A 20,698-nucleotide genomic window follows, 5' to 3' on the forward strand; every position below is an offset into this window, starting at 1 on the left:
TGGAGGTCAAGTTTGTTTGAAAACAAATTAAAAAGATACTTTCTGGAGTAGAAATAACAATTATTTAATTTTTTACGATTATGACTATTGATAGACTTTTTAAAATTTAAATTACGTTCTATATTATCCGAAAAAACATGTTTAAAGAAAATTATAATCGTAATTTTTAATTTATTTAAGATTAAAAATATTTTAGTATGTAAAATCTAAATAATTTAATATTTAAATATTTTTTAATATTCTTAGTGCAATCCCGAAGAGACAACTGTGTATATTTCAAATTCGATTAAGATCTTTAGAGAATCTTGATCCAAAGCTTGACGACCCAATCAATCAATGAACACACAGTAATCGTAGGCCCTTAAATGAACACTGTGAGCTGCTGAGGAAAACAAAAGCACTTCTTTACTATAAAATGAACAAATGAACTCAATATGTACTTCACATAAACCTCAAACCAAACCGCATCCCTCTGTATTTACATTCAGCACACTTCTTTTGTTTTCGTCTTTCTATTTTTTTTAACGGGTGGCTCTACGGCCGCACATGAGGGATCCCGACGGGGTATCCGACGGTGCATTTTTTTTTAATGTATTTTTTTTTTTAAATACAATATTATTAAAAAATATGTTTTAAAATAAAAAAATCACTATCGGAGCCCCACGTGTGAGTTTAGCCAGAAGTCACTGCCTTTCTGAAATTTCTGTCATCATGCGAGTGTGACTCTTCCGATGTGTACGAATTTAGTGAACTCCGTGATGCCACCGTTAGCTGCGTATGCGCAGCCTCTCTCTCTCTCTCTCTCTCTCTCTCTCTCTCTCACACACATACGGAGCTGTCTTGGTCAAGAGTCCATATCGCGATCTAGATGCGGAAAATGAAATAACGGAAGTGCTAACGGACTCCTCTCATGTAACCATAACCTGAGAGTATCCCAACGAGGGGTGCGGAGATAACGGCGATAACAGTGGCACGCTGAAAATTCCCTTCACATCACAATCCCACACCTCGGTCCAACTTGACGGCGTTAATGGACGAGCCGCCGCCGAAACACTCTTGGCCGTTAATTCCCGATCAAGCTCCACTGGCTCTTCCTTCAACTCCTTTCTCCGTACAGTACTGTTTGTGATATCTTCACTATCGCTCTCTCTCCTTCTCTTCTTTCCGACGCTCAAAGCAGCAGTATCATACTCTGAAGAATTCGCGGCAATTTCTAGTGGAAAATTCAGGATGGCTTTGCTTCCACGCAGCTTGAACGCGGCCCGATCGTAAGCTTTTGCAGCTTCTATGGCCGTATCGAACGTTCCGAGCCACACCCGCGAGCCTTTCCTATTGGGGTCGCGTATCTCAGCCGCAAACTTCCCCACGGCCGTCTCCGGACTCCCCTATAATGCTTACTTTCATTAGCATCCGCAACGTTCAGGTTACTTCCGGTTTCCGGCATGGTCTTTGAATCTAAACCGAATGGTGTTGGTGGTATTTCGAGGTTTAAGGATGGTCTGCGATGGCTTAAGTTGGAAGGTTTTGGGGGATTTGAGCGGAAGGTTGTGGGTTTTGTGTCGAGGTCAGAGTTGGTTTGGTCGAAAGAATTAGAAGAATAGGTGATGGGCTCTTCCTTGGCGAGCAAATAAGCAGAGATTTCAACATCAGTGCTGATGTTGCCATTTTTGAGGTCCGAAGTTTTGGTTGACCGGTTTTGGGAGATGTTGGAGTTAAAAACATCGAGATTGGAGATTAAGGTCTCCATGGAGGTAAAGTCACTCAAAAGATGTTGTCTAATGAGTTCTAGGGTTGAAGCTTCCTCAAAAGATGCCATTTACAGCAGTACTAGTAGTTCTGGTTGTGAGTGTGATGCTTCGAGTGTATGAGATAGAAAGGAAATTCAGAAAGAGAAGAAGAAGAAGAAGAAATTAAAATATAGGATTAATGAGAAGAAGGGGTTTTGAGTGGAAGGAAATTAGTATGCTGGAGCTATATATAAGGGAACGAATTTTATCGCTGGAAACAGGGATGCCGGCTTTCGAATAAGGTTCCTGGATGGAGGAAAGAAGCATCGTTCGGCTAATGTATTGGGGCCCTCACGTTTCGTGTCTTTTGTCGGTATGTATTTATTCCTTTGTTATGGGTCCACCATATGCAGGTCCCCATTAACAAAGCTGGTTCCGGGGTCCTTCCCGCTAAGCAAAAAGCCGTGACGGAATAGGATTAGTTTATTTTAATCATAAATCAGTCGATCGGGATTACAATAATGCAATATCCCCACGTGCTCGAAAACGATTCCAACTTGTTTTTTTCAAAGTTCAAATTTTTTGGCCTTTTTTTTTAATTTGAGCAGATCTGGCGAGACGTCACTGCCGTCACGCCAGGTGGAAACTTTGTCGCTTATGGGATTAAAAATAAAATAAAAAGGCTTCTTTATAATTATTGAGTGCATCCGATAAAGATGATTATGAATGTCGTGGTCCAATATGTATCGCATGAAATATATTAGTTTATGTGTTTTGTATATATATATTTGATTTTTTAAATCCCATATGCTGATGGAAGGCTAAGAACGGGAGGTCGTGGAAGTGTTTTGAGCTTGCTAGAGTTATCGAGAGCGGCTTCCGACACTGTCTATCGATGAGGTTATTTCATTTTATTTTTTATGTATTTTTTAAATTTTTTGAATATTTTAAATAAAAAAATACTCGTTAAAACTCTCTAATATAAACGGCGTATAAATAGAATTGACATAGAAATCATTCATCTCAAATCTCTTGAATTTGAAATATTATCAGACTATAAGTGAGAGGTAATGAGAGAGACTAAACTGATGAGAGAAAAAGATCAAATTGATAAGAGAGAAAGAAATTACGAGAGAAACAATCTGAACGATCCGAGGAGCGAGAGATAGAATTGATGAGAGAGAGCACACTAATAAAAGAAAGAAGTCAAAATATAAATTGAACTCAACTGAATTAAATGCACTCTAATCAAACCAGCCATAGTATTTTCATTGAGCTTTACTGATAGACAGGATGGCAGGGAGTAAGGGCGAGGTCTCATACTGCGAAAAGGCATAAATTATATATTTAAATCGAAAGATTTTCTCTTCCCTCGAGTCAAAAACATGCCTCCGTGGCCACAATAAATTTAAACAACTCCGCAAGTTGGATTTCGTTGCACAAGATAATGTATTTTTCGTTGCACGAGCTTTATTGACGTTTTTATTTTTTCAATTTCTTCTCGATTATTGAATGTCCTTCTCACGGTTGCATTATTGGCCCTTACCAATGAAGTCATCCACCACGTGCAACGTGCATGCTCACTGCTAAGATTGTCCTTAAACACCCCCCACCAAATTCAAAAATTGCCTTTTGACCGTTGAGAACTAATTCAAAAATTAGCCATGTGATGTTGAATATTGACTTTGGTGTCTATAAAACAAAATATGCAAAGTGATCATCCACTTGCTGAAATAACATGCAGAAAATATAATATATATATATATATATATATATATATATATATTCACTTGCACAGCAGCATAAGTCACTTTTGTCAACTTGATAAGAGTGACCGCCCCTTTTGAGGAACTGCATGCATGTACCTTCCCAAAGAGAATGAACGTGATCGAATTTTGCAAATGAGTACTCCTAGCTAGCCGTATATTAATTTCGCCCGCTATCTACTTATATTATAAGAATAATGGAGGGCCACGTTTAAAGTGAAGATGCTCATCCTAATAATTTTATTTTTGAGTGTCTTTTAATGATTAGAGTCATAATAATATTATAAGTGAGAATTCTTAATCTCTCAATAATATTTATAGATTTTTGACCATTATAAAATTTAGAAATATTCGTATCCTACTATAACTAAATCTAAAGGCAGTCTCGTCCCATTGTGACTTATTAATTAAATGATAATATTTGAGCTAGTCCAAACCCATTAAGACGTGAGTGTGTGGGACATAAAGTTTTTACAAAACTCTTACATTTTATTGTATGTCGATGATTTTCACTTTTCTACCTAGCTGTATTTCCTCTCCATGAGAAGTACTGCAAGAATTACCAATAACTTGAGACTTCTCATGTAACAAATAGATACATTCATACTATCAAAATCATCTATGAAAGTAATGAAATACTTTTATCTATCAAACATTATAGAAAAAAAGGTTTACATTCGTCTATATTCATTATCTAAAAAAAAAATATCTATTCCTAGTAACATATTTTCTTGATATGTTTGATTTGTTTTCCTTTTATACAAATCAACACACATTTTAAGATTAAAAAATCTAAATGCGCAAAATATTTTGTTTACTAATCTTTACAACTTTTCTTTGGAGATATTCGCCAACATTTTATGCCATAAATAAAATTTTTCTTTAATCATGCTTCAAACGTCTATGTCACGAATTGTAAACGTTTTTATAAATCATTTTTCCTTTAGTTCCTGTACATGCCTCACAAGTTGAAAACGTTTAACAAAAAGATTAATAAGAATGCATGCCAATAGAAAATTTATTGAAAGAAAAAATAGAACCAACATAAATAATATTTTGAAATAAATTGAAACATGAACATTTGTATTCAAGTTTAATCACAAAAAAGAAACGAAATAAATAAGTATCAGTATTTATAGACTTTGATGTGAAACTCTTACAAGCAAAAGAAACTTGAACATTTGCACTTGAGTTTAACCTAAAAAATAAGTATAAACATTTATAAGATTTGATTCGAGACCTATATAGAAAAAATTTACCCTTATATTTGAATCATATTTTATGTTTAGGGTACTTAAATCTTTATGTGTCTTTATTTCTTTCAAAATTCAATTGACACGACTGTTACACTTTCATGACTATCATTTTCCTTTCTTTTCCAAAAGTTACAATTGTTTTTTAATACAAATTAACAAAATAAATATGTATCAATCTAACAATCATGCTACCAACTCGTTATTTCATCACTGTGATAAAATAATAATACATATAAAATAAACCATTCTGTACAAAAATAAGAAGATTACACAATTTTCATTCCTAAAGTTATGATATGTAGTAATTAATTATAGTTTTCTGACCCTTACATATATTCTCAATAATTGATGTTAGACTTAAAATGAGTAAACCTGAATCTAGAACTAGAGTCATTCTCAAACGAGGTATTAGTGTTAAACCGGCTTGCTCATGTTTATCTAAACTAGAGTTATTTTGCATAGAAAACCTTGTAATGATATTCACATACTTATTGCAAGAAAAACATTTTGATCATATTAATGCTTTGAGTTTAACACTCATAAACAATAACAAAATTTAAATCATTACGGATTAATTTAAACAATTATGGATGAACTAATAGTGTCATTGATATCTCTCCTTTAGGAGTGAATCCCAACACATAAAATGTTCCTTGCAAAGTGACATTGATACCCCTCCTTTTAAATTCTGTGGAAGAACTAGTTGTATCATCATAATTCTCCTTTGAGAGTAAACTCTGACATACAAAGTGTTCCCTCTAGTTTTAAATTCTGTAGATGAACTAGCTGTATTATCAGAATTCTGTTTTGGAAGTAAACTCTGACATATAAACTATAAAATATCCCTCCAATTTTAAATTTGTGGATGAACCAGTTATATTATCAGAATTCTCATTTGGGAATACAAATTGTTTCCCTTAACCTTATTTTGATGGATGAATTAGTAGTATCATCAAGATCCTCCTTCTTGAATAAGTCTTGACATACAAAATGTTCACTTTAACTTTACTTTAAGGGGTAAACTAGTAGTGTCATCAATATCATCATTTGCGAGTTATTTTTGACACACAAAATTATTTATTCTAACTTTACTTTAATGGATGAACCAGTAGTGTCATCAAGATCCTCCTTTGGAAGTAGGTCTTGCCACACAAAATTGTTCATTCCAACTTTACTTTAATGAATGAACTACTAGTATCATTAAGACCATCTTTTGAGAGTAGATCTTGACATACAAATTGTTCACTTCATTATATTCATCTTTACTATAGCATTTAATAATTTTTTTCATAAGAAAAATCATGTACCTTTAGGCAACTAATATTTTCTTTAATTTTGGTGCAAACCACTTGCCCATATGGGATAAACAAGTATATATGTATGGCCAACCATACGATAAAAATCATAAAACTAATAATTGAGAATTTTATAATAGTCATAATTCAAGTCCAAATAATTCATACATTTATATGGCTTACCATACAACAAAATTCATAGAAAACAATAATTAAGAATTTTATAACATATAGTCATTCAAGTACAAATAATTCATATATTTATATTGCCTACCTAGAATAAAATTTATAAAAAACAATAATTAAGAATTTTATAACTAATAGTCATAATTCAACTTTAAATAATTCATACATTTATTAAACAATAAAGTACATGCTTTGAGAGAGAAGAGAAAGAAAGAATTATTTTTCTATTTTTTTTTTATTCAATTTACTTTTGGATTGGACCATAGTAGTGGCCCATTGAGCTGGCCCGCACCCTTATTACCATTAATTTTCTTAGACTAGTTTTGAGCCCACGACCCAAAGCCTCATATGTAGGGGTTAAAAAAAATCGGTAAGACGGACTGAACCAAACCGGTGGGTTTGGTCCAGTACCGGGTTTGGTTTAGTCCAGTACTGGTTTTATTTTTTTCAAAATCAATCAAAATCGATTCGATTCCGATTTTCCTTTTTCTAACATTAGACCGGTTCACACACATATATATATTTTAATTTCTTATATTGTATAAAATGTTTTTATATGATTTTTTATATTATCTATAATTCTTATATATAATATATAAAATAATATTGTATTATATGATAAATTACTAATTAATATTATTTTAAATTTTAAAATCCTATATAAATAACTATATATTACCATTATAGTCTATTGTATTAATTATATTAATATTATATCACTATATATTATAATATACTATAATATATTATCACTATATTATTATGTACTATAATATACTATATAATATATTGAAAAAACTTGACCGAACTATATCAGAACCGGTAAAACTGGAAGTATCGGTTTAGGGGTGTAACCGGTGCGGTATCGATTTTTCAAATCTCAAAACCGGTATATACCAGTTCGATTCTTCAAATCTATAAACCGGACCAGTTACATCCTTACTCATACAGGTCGAAAACCCTAGCTACCTCTTCTCCTTTTTCTTTTTGGTATAGAGCCGCCACTTGTTCTCTTCTTCTTCCCTCAAGCAGCGCCGCACCAGACCTCCTTCCCTTATTCTGGTACAGCCATGGGTATCACCAGCAAGAAGAAACCGCCATACCTTCCCTAGCCTCCTTCCACCGCCGATGTCCACCTCCTTTCTTACTTCTCTCTCTCTCTCTCTCTCTCTCTCTATTTAATTTTACCAATCACACCATGGCGACCATTGGGCTTTAAAGCTCTATGTGCCGTCATTACAAAGGCGTCGAGAGGAGGTTCTTATCTTCCTCATGGCGTCAAACACCATTTCCCCTTTTTTCAAAACCGATCTCAAAGAGATTTGGGCCACCAAATCGAGAGGATCTCTACAGCGACAACGACGTTCTTCCTTCCCGGAGTACTAACAAGGGAACTTCGACCACCTCCACGCCACCCACTGCTGACTCATACAGCGGCCCCTTCCTTAACTCTCTCTTCTTCCCAGCACAAACACAGTACAAATAAAAGGAGAGAAAAATAGAACTCTAAGCAAAAAATCGAAACAGAGGCACGAATATCATTGCGAAAAGTTTCATTTGAGAACCAAAAGCAGTCACTTGAAATTCTCAAACACCATCGCAAATTTATTTCTGAGACCTAAAGGACACATTGTATTTTCAGTCAACTACAACATGATAAAAAATCGAGAGAGACACACAGAGGCACATATAAAATTAAATTGACATTTATTTACTGTATATTTTATCGACATCATAAAATATTTATAACCTGGCTCTGATACCACATGTTAAATATTTTAACATGAAATATTAAATATATGGATATTCGATTTTCTATGATTCACGATACTAAATAATAATAGTTAGAAAATGTACCTCCCTCCATTACAGTTTGATAAAGAATATGACCTAATTATGAGAGAATGATCACCCTAACAACTTTACCTACGATTGTCTCCCGATGGCTAGAGGCACAATAATATTGTAGGTAAGAACCTTTAACCTCTCAGTACTATTTATAGACTTCTAGCTATTATGAGATTTAGAGATATTTGTATCCCATTATGACTAAATCTAGAGGTAGTCTTATTCTATTGTGACTCATTAATTAAATGATAATATTTGAGTTAGTCTAAACCCATTAGAATATAGGTGTGTGAGATATAGAGTTTTATCAATTATAAAAAAAATTATTAAATCGGTAGTAACAAATATAGCAAACCAATGATAGATATGTGAATGTTTCCGAACAAGTTAGGTCACGAGGCATATATATAACCATTGTAAAGTTTAGTATTTGTTAGCTGGGGGCATGTATTTGTTTTGATCATATAAAATTGATCTTCCCAACTCGTGTAGTTTTCTTTTACTGCAACGCTCAAGTCTAGATATACATTATTTGTATGTGTAGATGATCTTAAAAGTTGAATGTTTTGAACTAAACTAATTAAAATATAATATAAAAATGAACTAGAATAAATTGTTAGTTTGACATTCTTTAGTACGCTAACCCTTATGATTGGATAACGTTTTTGTAGATATTGATGGACAAAAAAATTATTGGATCGTCTTATTTATAAATAACTCATATCATATTGTGTTATTCCTAAAAACAATTGCACATGAATCTAATCCTAAGCGTGTTACAGCACAAGGATGACCAAATTTACTTAAAATTTATCCAAGAGAAATCTCTGGGGTGGAAATGTAATTTTATTTAAGAGACAATACAATTTAATTAAGGCAAAGTAGAAACTAAGAAAAATATGAAAGAAAACAAGAGTCACTAATTATTTAAATGAAAATCTCGATAATTTTGTCCGCCAAACAAAAATTATTTTAAAACCTCATGGATAAAAATGTAGCTCATCAAACATGAACCTCAAAGATAAAAAAGATAAGGAGAAATATAATTGTAAGTAGATTTGCGCACCAATGCACACATAATATGTGCACCAATATTGAAGTAAAAATATAGACTTTAATGAAACCCTTTTTTTTCTTTTAAATTAACATATGATAAAATAATTCACGTTAATATTAGTGCACAGAATAATCTGCAAAATCACTTCTGCGTAAAAGAGGTCCAAGGATAATTTTACTCATCAAACACAAACTTCAAGAACAAAATAGTAATTTTTTCATTAAACAGAAACTAATATTCTAGCATTATACTATTCACGTCCGATCGGCGCTTTTATTAATAGAATATATCAGGACAATGAGAGGGGTGTGGCGACGTGGAATTTGCTATTTCTCAAGTCAAAATCAGTTTTAATAAAGGAGATTAATATTTTAAATATTAGATAATTTGACATATTTAATAGTCAACAGTGCATCATGATAGACGGAGTAACTTCTATTAAAAACTGCAAATAAATTAAAATATGTTAAGGACCCCATTGCTCGGAATTTAAAACCTTGTATGCTATTAATTATTGGGAGTAATTAGTTCATAAATATGAATATATATTATATTTTTAGTATTTTCAGAAAACATTTCCCCCTTATACTTAAAAAGGGCTATAAACATGAATAAGAATGAACAGTGACACATTTTTCTTTCATCTGTCATTTGTGTTTCAATCTTATTACGGTTTTGCTATTATTTTTGTCATTTACTTTCCGCGTGTTCCGCATAACACCGTCTCTGCATCTTCTTCTTCTTTTGGTCTTCTCTTCACTTGGTGGTGCAGGAGACAGAGGCAGTAGCTAAGAGAGGTGGGCTTGGACATTAGCTGTGGCGGTCTAAGGCAGTTGGTGGCAGCACGGGAATGGTTGGAGACTATGGGTTGAGAGATGGAGAATAGAAGAGGGACGCTGGGCTGGGCTGGAGCAGTGGTGGATCGTGGTGGCTCGACAGGGAGGAGGCCCACAGTGCCTCATGGTGGCGCTGCCAGCGACACAATCACCACACAAATTTCCACACAAATCACAAATAAGGGGTTGTCGGCAAGAGGAAGTGGAGGGGTCGTTGGCGAAGGACAAGGCTACTGGTGGTGGTGCGGTGCCGTAGTGGTGGCTAACAGCGGCGCTACGGGGAGAAATTCGTGCGTGTAGAAGAAGAGAGAGGGCTACGGGCTTCGGCCTGTTGCAGGGAGAGAGAGAGAGGTTTGTGAGGATGAGATTGGCGTGGGGAAGGTCGCCGGTGACTGGGCTTGGTGGTGGCACAGTAGCGGCGGCCGGTGGCCCTAGGAGGAGCCGAGGATAAGAGAGATCGAGAGGGAGAGGGGCGTGCGACTGGAGGGAGAGAGGAGAGAGAGAGAAGAGGAAAAAATAAGATAAAAAGTTAGAGTTTGAGATTTATAATTAAAATAGATAATTAAAATATAAATTCAACTTTAATTTATAAAATATTAATCTTTCATCATTAAATAAATGATAGAGTTTTGTTAAACATTTTTAAGAGAGTAAAACCTTATAAATAATTAGAGTTTTTAATATAATTTAAATCTCATAATATTCTTAATTAATTAAAATCATTTAGATAAAATAATTTTCTACTATTATAATATTTTTGAAGTTTCCAAAATAGAAGAGACTTACTTTAATGATGAAAAAATATGAGAGCAATATAGAAATAAAAGACTGTATTTTTACAATGCTCTTTAGGTCATTGAGTAGTGTGGTTGAATTCTACAATTCATATATTTTGCTATGAAAACTATTGCTAGAATATCCAAAATCTTTTAATTTTCATAGTACTCATATTACTGTAACGTTTTATTATCATTATAATGTTTGTTAAAATTTATTTTTCTGCTCCTGCGCATTAAATTATTGACTAATTAATTTTATTTAAAAAATCATATTATCTTTATATTTCGTGGTACCGTTGACGTGTGGGGGCGGCTGGCTGAGGAGAGGTGACGTGAGGGAGAAATGGTGTTGCCGATCTTGGGTTTTGATGAAGGAAAACACTATGTCCACAGAACATGTCTACCGAAATCCTTTATCGAAATTTTTTTAATTTTTTTAATTTTTTTTACTTAATGATTAAATAAGTGTTTTTAAATGCATATGTGATTTTTATTTTTAAAAAATATTTAAATAGTTTAAAGAAATAGTGAAAGAAAATATAAAAATATAAATATAAAAAGATTTGTAACGTTCAGTAAAAAATTTCGGTAAAACTCTTCTGTGGATGTAGCAACGTCCAAAAAATAAAGTGACTCAAACAATGAACAACTAAAATTCATCAAAGGACGTAAGGTATTTCTTTTAAGTTTTTTTTGTTTGGTTGCTGAGTAAAAGAGTGTAAGAGATAAAAGAAAGTACAAAATTTCTCAATTTCTTTGTTTTCTTTCAGTAACTCACCGATGACAGATCAAAGCATCCATCATGCATCGTCCAAAGTAAATGATAATGCAATAATTTTATCAACAAATTATAATATAAGTAATGTTGATCTATATAATTTAATTGAAGACATATTAATAATAAAGAATAATAAAATTTTATTATTATAGAGTATGTGACAACTAACTTAATGTAGATTTCAATTAATGAGTGATTGGCTAAAAGAAAAAAAAAAAAATTTAGTCAAATTTGTAACTTTTTTATCTCCTTGTAAAAATTTTATGAATTAAAGAGGTATCTTATTAATGAGATAAAAATATAGAAAACATTCAATTGGGCATACGTGCCTTAGGCACGTAACATATTTTCCTAGTATTTTAATAAGTACTAATGATAAAAGAAACATAATGATAATTTCTAGAAGTAACAAAACAACAGTAATGTCGTTTAATGTTAATTACTACTAATTAATTTTGATCCGCATAAGGACCCCACGATGTTGCTGCCACCATTTTGTCGTTTAGAAGCTGACTCAAACTTTGCGGCGAAAGACCTCATGGGAGTCGTTGGGGGAAATGCTGACCGCACGCAGGCGAAGGAACGGGGGGGCTGTTTGGGTCAAACGTTCAACTTTTAAAAGGTTGAACGTTGAAATTATTCAAACTTTTCTCTTTCTTTTGATTTTCTTTTTTTTTAAAAAAAACAAAAAAAAAAGAAAGAAAGAAAGAAAAAAACACCTATCTCCAATCCATATTGGTGCTGTATGTATTTTTTCTACGACACGTGCGTTTAGTTTCTTAACCATTGGGTTGACAATCGGTAAGCCCAATAACTTCTCCAGAATGATGGCCCACGAACGGAACACCGACCCCAACATTTTGATTCATGGCGGTTATGATAGTGAAAATGCTTTTTTTTTTCTTTTTTTATATCTTATCTCATTATTCTGATTTTTTTAAAATTTTTATATAAAATATAATAAATAATTCAATTTGTTTAAATCTTAAAATAATAATAATATTAAAAAAATAATATTTTATTTAATTTTTAATTTTTATCTCAATAAATCGCAGCTACCAAATTGGGCAAAGAAATCAGATCATCACACGACCTCCTACCAAAGTGGTATACCGTTACTCCATGAGAGGGCCATATCGAGTACAAGATTTTTGGAGAGACACCGGTACCTAAAACTCTAATGGAAAATCGCTTATAACTTCTTTAAAACTCTAAAGAGTAATTTTGTAATATTAAAATTTATTTTTAACAAAGTGGCTTGTATATATATATATATTTTTTTTCTCAACAACGAGTGACTTGTATTGATTAATTGAAAATAAATTGTAAAAAAATTACAAGGATGGCAACTTTATGCAATACTTTGAAGGGAGGAAAGGCTTATCCACGAGATCTGACGCTGGAAAAGTAGAAATATTTCAGGTGACGTTCGTGTCAGATAATTGCTGATCATTGGGAAAGCGCAATAGGCTGGAATATAACCCTTTGGTTCTTGACCTCCCTCGGAAGCAACCTTTGCCTGCAAGTGGAAGCCTCGATAATGACCATGAGTCATGACCATGGATCCATCTGGTCTTCAGCTAATTAGCTTTTGGTCATGGTCGTTCTAGAGTACCATGTGCACAGGATAATGATATACTTACTGCATCTTCCTATTTATTTACTATTTGTTTTAAAGTTTGATTTCTTTTCGTAAATGAGATTAAAGAAATTAAGATAAAAGTTAAAAATTAAATAAAATATTATTATAATATATATTTTTAATATTATTTTTATTTTAAAATTTTAAAAAGTTAAGTTATCTATTTTATTTCGTGTAAAAATTTAAAAAAATTATAATTATAAGATAAAATTTTTTGTGAAAGTAAATGATGTCTTAGTTTTTTTTTAATTTTTTTACTTAATGGTTAAAAAAGTGATTATTAATGAATTTGTATATTTTTTAATTTTTTTAATAACTAAAAATAATAAAAATTTTAAATATAAGTAATAAAATAGTGATACGAGGATAGTAACTATATATCATTATCCATATCAACATCCCTTTTCCTCCTAAAAAGAGACGGCCTTTAATGTCTTTAAATCCTATATGGGAGGGACAGCGTCATCGGCTAGCAAGTCTTATCGAAGAAAGCCGTGGCCAGGGCTTATAATGTTTTGGATCTCGCTGTCCATGCCAACTGGGTTTTATTTTTTCATTGCAAAAATTAAAAAAAAAAAAAAAAAAAAAAAAAAGGTTGTGCAAGTGGTCGATCACAGAAAGCAAAAGCATTGGAAGGGGACATGTTAGGTAGGCTCCATTTGGCAGTTGTTGCAATTTGTAAGTGTAATATTGTACATCCTGTCTACTTTAGTGCTTGATATGTCTATCTACGCATGCATGCTCATGTACGTACGATTCTGCCGACATTGCGAAGAACAAGTGGCATTAATGTGCCAGCTCTGTAGATTAGATGGGCGCGCCGGGCAATGGCGGATAATTAAGCAATTAATAGAAAGCTAGGAGAAATTACCACCACATTTTAACAAGTGGATAGAAAAAAATAATGACTTGATCATCTCTATTTTTCATTTTCAGTAAACTTTTAGATCTCTTTTATTTTTTATAAAGAGATCCTATATGTCCATTTGGTTTCTCTCTTGACGTGACAAAATGTCCAAAACTGCAAGCTGCCTGAAAATTAAAGAAGCTTCAATTCCTAGCTTGTGTCTTCAACTGACTGTATGTCCATGAACATTGATGAAATAGTACTTCTCCTCGTCCCTTTGCATATATTGCTTGAATGATCACTTGAACTGCATGCGTCGATCGCTGTAATATTAATCTAGTATCACAGACGTTTGCATGCAATCCGAACTGATCAACGCTGCCGCTATCATTGAACCGGATCAGTACAATAATATCCGAGGGCCTGCAAAGCTGCAAGATCAGCCTGCCTGCCCCTCATGATCCCCATCACCCTAATTATTCCAATCTTCTTATTCGTTAATTATAACCTTCACGTATGTGGAGAGATGCAATCAAATTGATCAAGTGATCATAATAATTAAGATCGATTGACTAGAATCCCCTAACGACTAAGATATAATAATTCATCCTATGATTTGGATTCATCATATTACTAATGAGGAGTGCTAGCTATAACTACAACGAGATTATACAAAAACAATCGATTCTATAAATTGACGTGGCTTCATGATGTGATCTTAGATCTACATACAATAAAAATAAATACTTTACGACCTGACGAATCATATCAAGACACATTAGTTTGTGAGATTACTTTTATATAATCTCTTGATAGTTAAAATATTTCTTATTACTAATTATAGGTTGATTTCGTGTTGATCATGAATGTTATTGTAAAATTACCAATAACTTTAGAAAATTTAGTAACATTATAAACGGAAATGGAGCCAGCTCAATCGATACTATCCTTTTGAAGTAGAGAATTATTGATTAAACATTATGAGCTTTAGGAATCATGTCTCCAAGTTGTGGCAACGGGATCCATGCGACTGAAGTACTATACGTTGAGCTATATATGAACATATATAAGCAATAATAGGTCTCGATCGAAGAGATAAGTTTTACTGACGATGGGAAAGATCAATGATAAAATGGAAGAGAAAAGGGTAAATAAACTTCGGTTCTAAAAAACTTCAAAAAGTTTTAGAAATTGTAATCCAAGCAATTTTTAGAATATCAGATGTTTTTTTTTGGGGTACGGTTGTGTTTGGATGTTGAAGTGAGTTGAGTTGAGTTAAGTTGAGATGATAAAATATTATTAGAATATTATTTTTTAATATTATTATTATTTTAAAATTTGAAAAAGTTGAATTGTTTATTATATTTTGTATTGGAATTTGAAAAAGTTGTAATGATGAGTTGAGATGAGTTGAGAGGAGTTAGGTAACCAAACGAAGCTAAGTGGATGGTGTAAAAGTATTTTTAGTTAGTCTGAGAACTATTTTTCAATATATTCTTATTAATGGAATTTGCAAAGTTGACGAGTCCACTGAGAAATTGAGAAAATTTTTATTAGATGCTTTAATTTCTTTCTTCTTTAGTTTTCATTATCGTGTTTTCATTTTTTTTTCTTTTCTAAATATTGGCAATGATGATTAGATAAAAATTATTTTTGAAACTGTTTCGACCATTAAAAGATAGAAAGTCAAAGAATTTTCTAAAAATCTTCAAAAACTTTTTGAATCAAACCAAGTCCTCAATTATGGTAACCATTTTTCCGTGATTTGATATTAGTTGCAAGAGCCTTATTTTCCACTTAGTTCCATTAATCATCTTGATGATCAACATAAAAGACCATAGCACTAAAAAAAAAGTGAATATAAGAAGAGACCGAGGATGGAGCTAGGATAAAGACCCATAAAAGGACGGTGTCCTGATCACCTTTAATTTGAAGTTACTGCTTTGAAGTTTGATTCCCCGTGTAACTTTGGCATGCAATTATAAGAAATCAACCATATATATATATATATATATATATATATATATATATTATCCTCCCCCTTTAGCAACGTATTATTATCTGAAAGAGGAAATGCAAGTCCTTTTGGTTTATCTTAGAGCACTTCCCTCGTCCCCACTCCGCCTTTAGTTTTTGCATTTGTTTTTTTTTTTTTAATTTACAAGTAATCCAGCCAATTAATTCCACCTGCATGCACCCGCGGCTAGCCACCTTCGTCGCACCACCCTGATCCATCAATATCGTATATATCTAGCTAGTTTTTGTAGTCGAACCTACTGCACAGTTATATATGAGCATGATCAGGAGACTGAGCATTAGATGTTGTTGTGTATGTACACGCATAGCCCCTATATATGCGTCGCCCCTGTAATGGACCCCTAGTGCAAATCAACCTTCTCGATCGTTATCTTCTGATCCCCTCATTAGATGATGATTTCTAGCTATAAAAGCATTTGAAGTATACTGTTAACAGTTTAACACATGAGATTGTATCTTAAACGTGGTCTCTTCTTTGCACTGCAATGCTACCTACCTACTGTTCAAATCCATGGTTCACACGAGACTCATTTGTGTTGAGCTTTTAGGCTCATCTCCAACAAACTACTCTTGCATTTTGACATGAAAAAAAGGACTTCCAAAATGATTTATGCGGCGTCGCCCTTTTATTTCCTGTCTAAGAGATAATTTCTACATTCACAGAGAAGTTTAGACATCAGAGTACAACTAATTTACTTCTATTATAAAATATACTGTAAAATGTATTGTGTATACGATTTCGTGTATATAAAACTCCGAGTAGTCGACAAGCCACTTTAAGTCCATGTCTTGACACCGTGTGTCGCACGAATCTGCCGCATTACCTACGTGAGCACATTACGTTAGCATAGCTTCTCAACCACAATGCAGTGATATCATTTTCAGTCCGTCACGTCGTTCCAAGTTTCCAACTCCCACACACACGCACCCCAATTGCCCACTCGCTCTCTCTTCCTACTCCTAATCGTGTATGTGCTTCTCCTCTCCTCTCTCTCATCCCCTATATAACTCCTTTCCAAACCCTTCCTTCCTACCCCATCTTATCTCTACCCTAACTCTACCTATTCCAAGCTCTATCGCCCACCGAAACTCAAGAACTTCCTGAGTCTCTTAGATTGCACAGACATGAACGAAGCTACCTTGGGTGACTTTGGTTTTCCTCATCTTTGTCACCGAAGTTCCGGATTTATTGGTCTCTTCCCTTTCCTTACGGAACAGTGGGGAGACTTGCCGTTCCATGTTAACGACTCCGAGGACATGATCGTCTACAACTCCCTCCGCGATGCCGTCAGTTTTGGGTGGTCTCCCTTAGATTTAAAGACGACGAACGTTAAAGCGGAGCCGGAAGAGCTGTCGGAGCTGCCTTCTATTACGGGAATTGTATTGGCTCGAGAAGCTGCATCGGCCAGGCAGTTGTACGCAAGTTCTTCTTTTATTGATCCGAAAAGCGAAAATCAATGCGAAATTGTGACGGAGACGACGAAAAAATACTTTCAGAATGCTGACAGGAAAGTGATAAGAGAGAGGCATTACAGAGGAGTGAGGCGAAGGCCGTGGGGGAAGTACGCGGCTGAGATACGTGACCCGGCTAAGAACGGCGCGAGAGTGTGGCTTGGTACGTACGAGACGGCGGAGGAAGCTGCGTTGGCTTATGATGTAGCGGCTTATAGGATGCGAGGCTCCAAGGCTCTGCTTAATTTTCCACACCGGATTGGCTCCGGTGAGCCCGAGCCTGTTAGAATCACTGCTAAGCGCCGGGATCCTGAGGCGGCTTTGGATAGCGGCTCCCCGAAGAAGAGGAAAGGCTTGGCAGCTAACGAAGCCGAGTTAAAAATAGAGAGAGAATCGAATGTGTTCCGGCTGGGAAACAAGATGGGCCCACTTCCAATTGCCGAGCAGTTATTGGTTAGCTGACTCAGGAACAGAATCAGTCTTCATGCGCAAAGAAAAAAAAACAAAGAAACCACTGTGAGGTCTTTGTTTGGTCATCGTGTACAAAGTAAATTGCAATGAGTCTTTGTTTAGTCATCATGTACAAAGACGATGGCAATGACTACGTGAAAAACGATGCCACTATAGTATTTTCAGTGTAATATTCCTTCTGTTTATTGTTAAATTTGCCTTGTTTGGAAATTCCAAAAATTTTCATACCATCTCTTTTTCAAACATAGTTTTAAATATAAAATTTTTTAACTAATCATTATAATTTTTCAAATTAATTATTATAATTTTTTCAAACTTTCGGATAAAAAATAAAAAATAATTCAATTTTTTCAAATCTTCAGACAAAAATAATATTATAAAATTATATTCTAATAATATTTTAACTTTATAATATATTTTATTCAACTTTTTCTCTAATATTTTTCAAAATTAAAAAATACTCAACTTAAACTATCTCACAACTATTTACAAACTATCTTACTAATATTTTCAAAATTCTTATCTCATCTCACTCTCCAAACTAGTACACACCCTAACCAGGAAAACAAAAGTGGTCATAAAACAAGTCATTGCAAAATGAAGCAGATTATGAACCATCACAAAGTAGTTACCTTTATGAAGCAAACCATTAAAGAGAGATTTTGTGGATAATCCTGTATACATTTTATTATATAAATAAGTGTTTGCTTACCTTCTGTTAAAAATTCAATGGATACTGCATTCAATTGAAAAGTGAATAGACAAATTTGAAAGATTGATAAAAAAAAAAATCAACTTATTTTTTATTTAAAGGGTAAACTGAATCTCGCTATATTATATATATATATATGTGTGTGTGTGTGTGTGAATTATATGCTTAAATTAATATTCCTTTATAATTTAGAAGGTTAGGGGCTTGATATATTGGACCAATTGTTACGAATCACTTTATTATGAAATTTTAGAAGTAGGATATTTGTATTGAGTGGCATTGCTTACAATTCTTGAACCTCTCTCTTTTTTAACAAAACATTCAAGAATGAATGAATGAGCAATGTCAAGACGATGATCTTGATCTTATTAACACGTGGGTTTAAACTTTAAAGCAAGTATTTGTATGGTTTATCTCCCTTACAAACATAATGTAATCGGGTGTACAATCTTTAGCATTTTAGGCCCCGTTTGGATAATGAGATAAGATGAATTTGTTTTAGAGGAAAGTTAAAAGTTGAATAAAATATTGTTAGAATTTTATTTGTTTATATTATTATTGTTTTGTAATTTAAAAAAGTTGAATTGTATACTATATTTTGTATAAAAATTTGAAAAAATTATAATGATGAGATGTGATGAAACCGTTTCTATATCCAAACGGGACTTACGTTTAGTACCCTTTAAACGTTTAATAATTGTGGAGTCATTTTTGTAGCATGTCAAACACACTTTTCTTTTTCTTCTTCAATGGAAGGCAAGAGAAGAGGATATATATAAATGGATATATATAAAAAAATCTATTCAACATCTTTACACCACACATCACACATAATTTTTAAATTTTTTTCTTACAAAATGTGTAATAGATGAATAATGAGTAGAAGAACTTAATTAGTTTAATAATAATAAAACTAAAAAAATTTAAAAAAATAAAAATAAAAATAAGTATGGCATGTGGAGATGATGAGTAGCAAAACACACACACTCTCTCTCTCTGTATATATATATATATATAAAAAAAAAAATATATATATATATATATATATATATATATATATATATATATATTATAGGTCATACGTTTATGTCCCACCCGGCCTTTTGTTTACAAAAAAAGCATGTTTTCAATTAGGAAAAAACTCAAGGCTAGTTGGGTGGATTATTTGTTTTTACACCAGCCAATACGAATTCGCCATGTAGGAAGTGCATGAAAGACACATGCACTCGCACGCAGACCATTCTTCTTTCCCTTCCTCTCTCTCCCCGAATGCCTCCCCCCCCCCCCCCCAACGAATTCTTCAAGTGAGTCCTCACCCCTCTAACTTCACTGATTACAGCTTCTTTTCCCTTCCCCCCTCATACGCAGCACCGATTGCAGAGAAGATCTTCTCACTGTCATGGGTAAATTTTTGATTTTTTCACATGCCGTTTTCTTTTAGATTTTAGGGTTTGATTTATGGGTTAGCAGTCGTGGGTTTGATTTATGAGTTAGCAGTCGTTTGATTTTCTCACTGTCGTGGGTTTTCTGGTTTGATTTTCCCATCTTTGCCCAAGGTGACCTTGCCTCCACCAGCAAGAATTTGTCCTGCAGAATTCTTTCTTCATTGCAATTTCGTATGTACCGATTAATGAGATGATGAACACAAATATGTTCCTTTCTCTTCTTAGTTTACTTGGTGATTCAGTTACTGTACTATCATACAGCATGATCAAATTGGATCCACGCAAAGATTTGGTCCTATATTATGGAACAATATCATTTTTCCAAAGAGAGATGCGGCGTCTGGTACAATAGATTCCAATGTCAAATTGGTTGAAAAAAAGGGAAAGAAAAGAATTTTTTTTTACAATAAAACATGTTTTGACATTAGAAATGCTAAATACAGAAATGAATGAACCCATCTGTTTTATTAAAACCTCTACTTATTCTGGTTTCTTAACCGCAAAATAGTTATTCATGATAAGTTAATGCTTACAAGTAAAAATGCAGAAAGGTTTGGAGAAAAA

The 20,698-nt window shown here is 33.4% G+C and overlaps 2 protein-coding genes across 2 annotated transcripts; one reads left to right on the forward strand and one right to left on the reverse strand.

Annotated features, from left to right (window-relative positions):
* Positions 1 to 589: 589 nt before the first annotated feature.
* On the reverse strand, positions 590 to 10,488 carry LOC121263056 (ethylene-responsive transcription factor 5-like). The gene is given in 3 exon segments (XM_041165837.1): positions 590 to 1,360; positions 1,363 to 1,893; positions 10,466 to 10,488. Coding segments are annotated over 2 exon segments (906 nt in total). The 5' UTR covers positions 1,817 to 1,893; positions 10,466 to 10,488; the 3' UTR covers positions 590 to 908.
* A 6,551-nt stretch (positions 10,489 to 17,039) lies between these two features.
* On the forward strand, positions 17,040 to 18,188 carry LOC121263087 (ethylene-responsive transcription factor 2-like). The gene has a single exon (XM_041165877.1). The coding sequence runs from the start codon at positions 17,180 to 17,182 to the stop codon at positions 17,966 to 17,968; it is 789 nt and encodes a 262-aa protein (XP_041021811.1). The 5' UTR covers positions 17,040 to 17,179; the 3' UTR covers positions 17,969 to 18,188.
* Positions 18,189 to 20,698: the final 2,510 nt, after the last annotated feature.

The sequence above is a fragment of the Juglans microcarpa x Juglans regia genome, chromosome 4S, assembly GCF_004785595.1.
Source record: "Juglans microcarpa x Juglans regia isolate MS1-56 chromosome 4S, Jm3101_v1.0, whole genome shotgun sequence".
Classification (NCBI taxonomy): domain Eukaryota; kingdom Viridiplantae; phylum Streptophyta; class Magnoliopsida; order Fagales; family Juglandaceae; genus Juglans; species Juglans microcarpa x Juglans regia.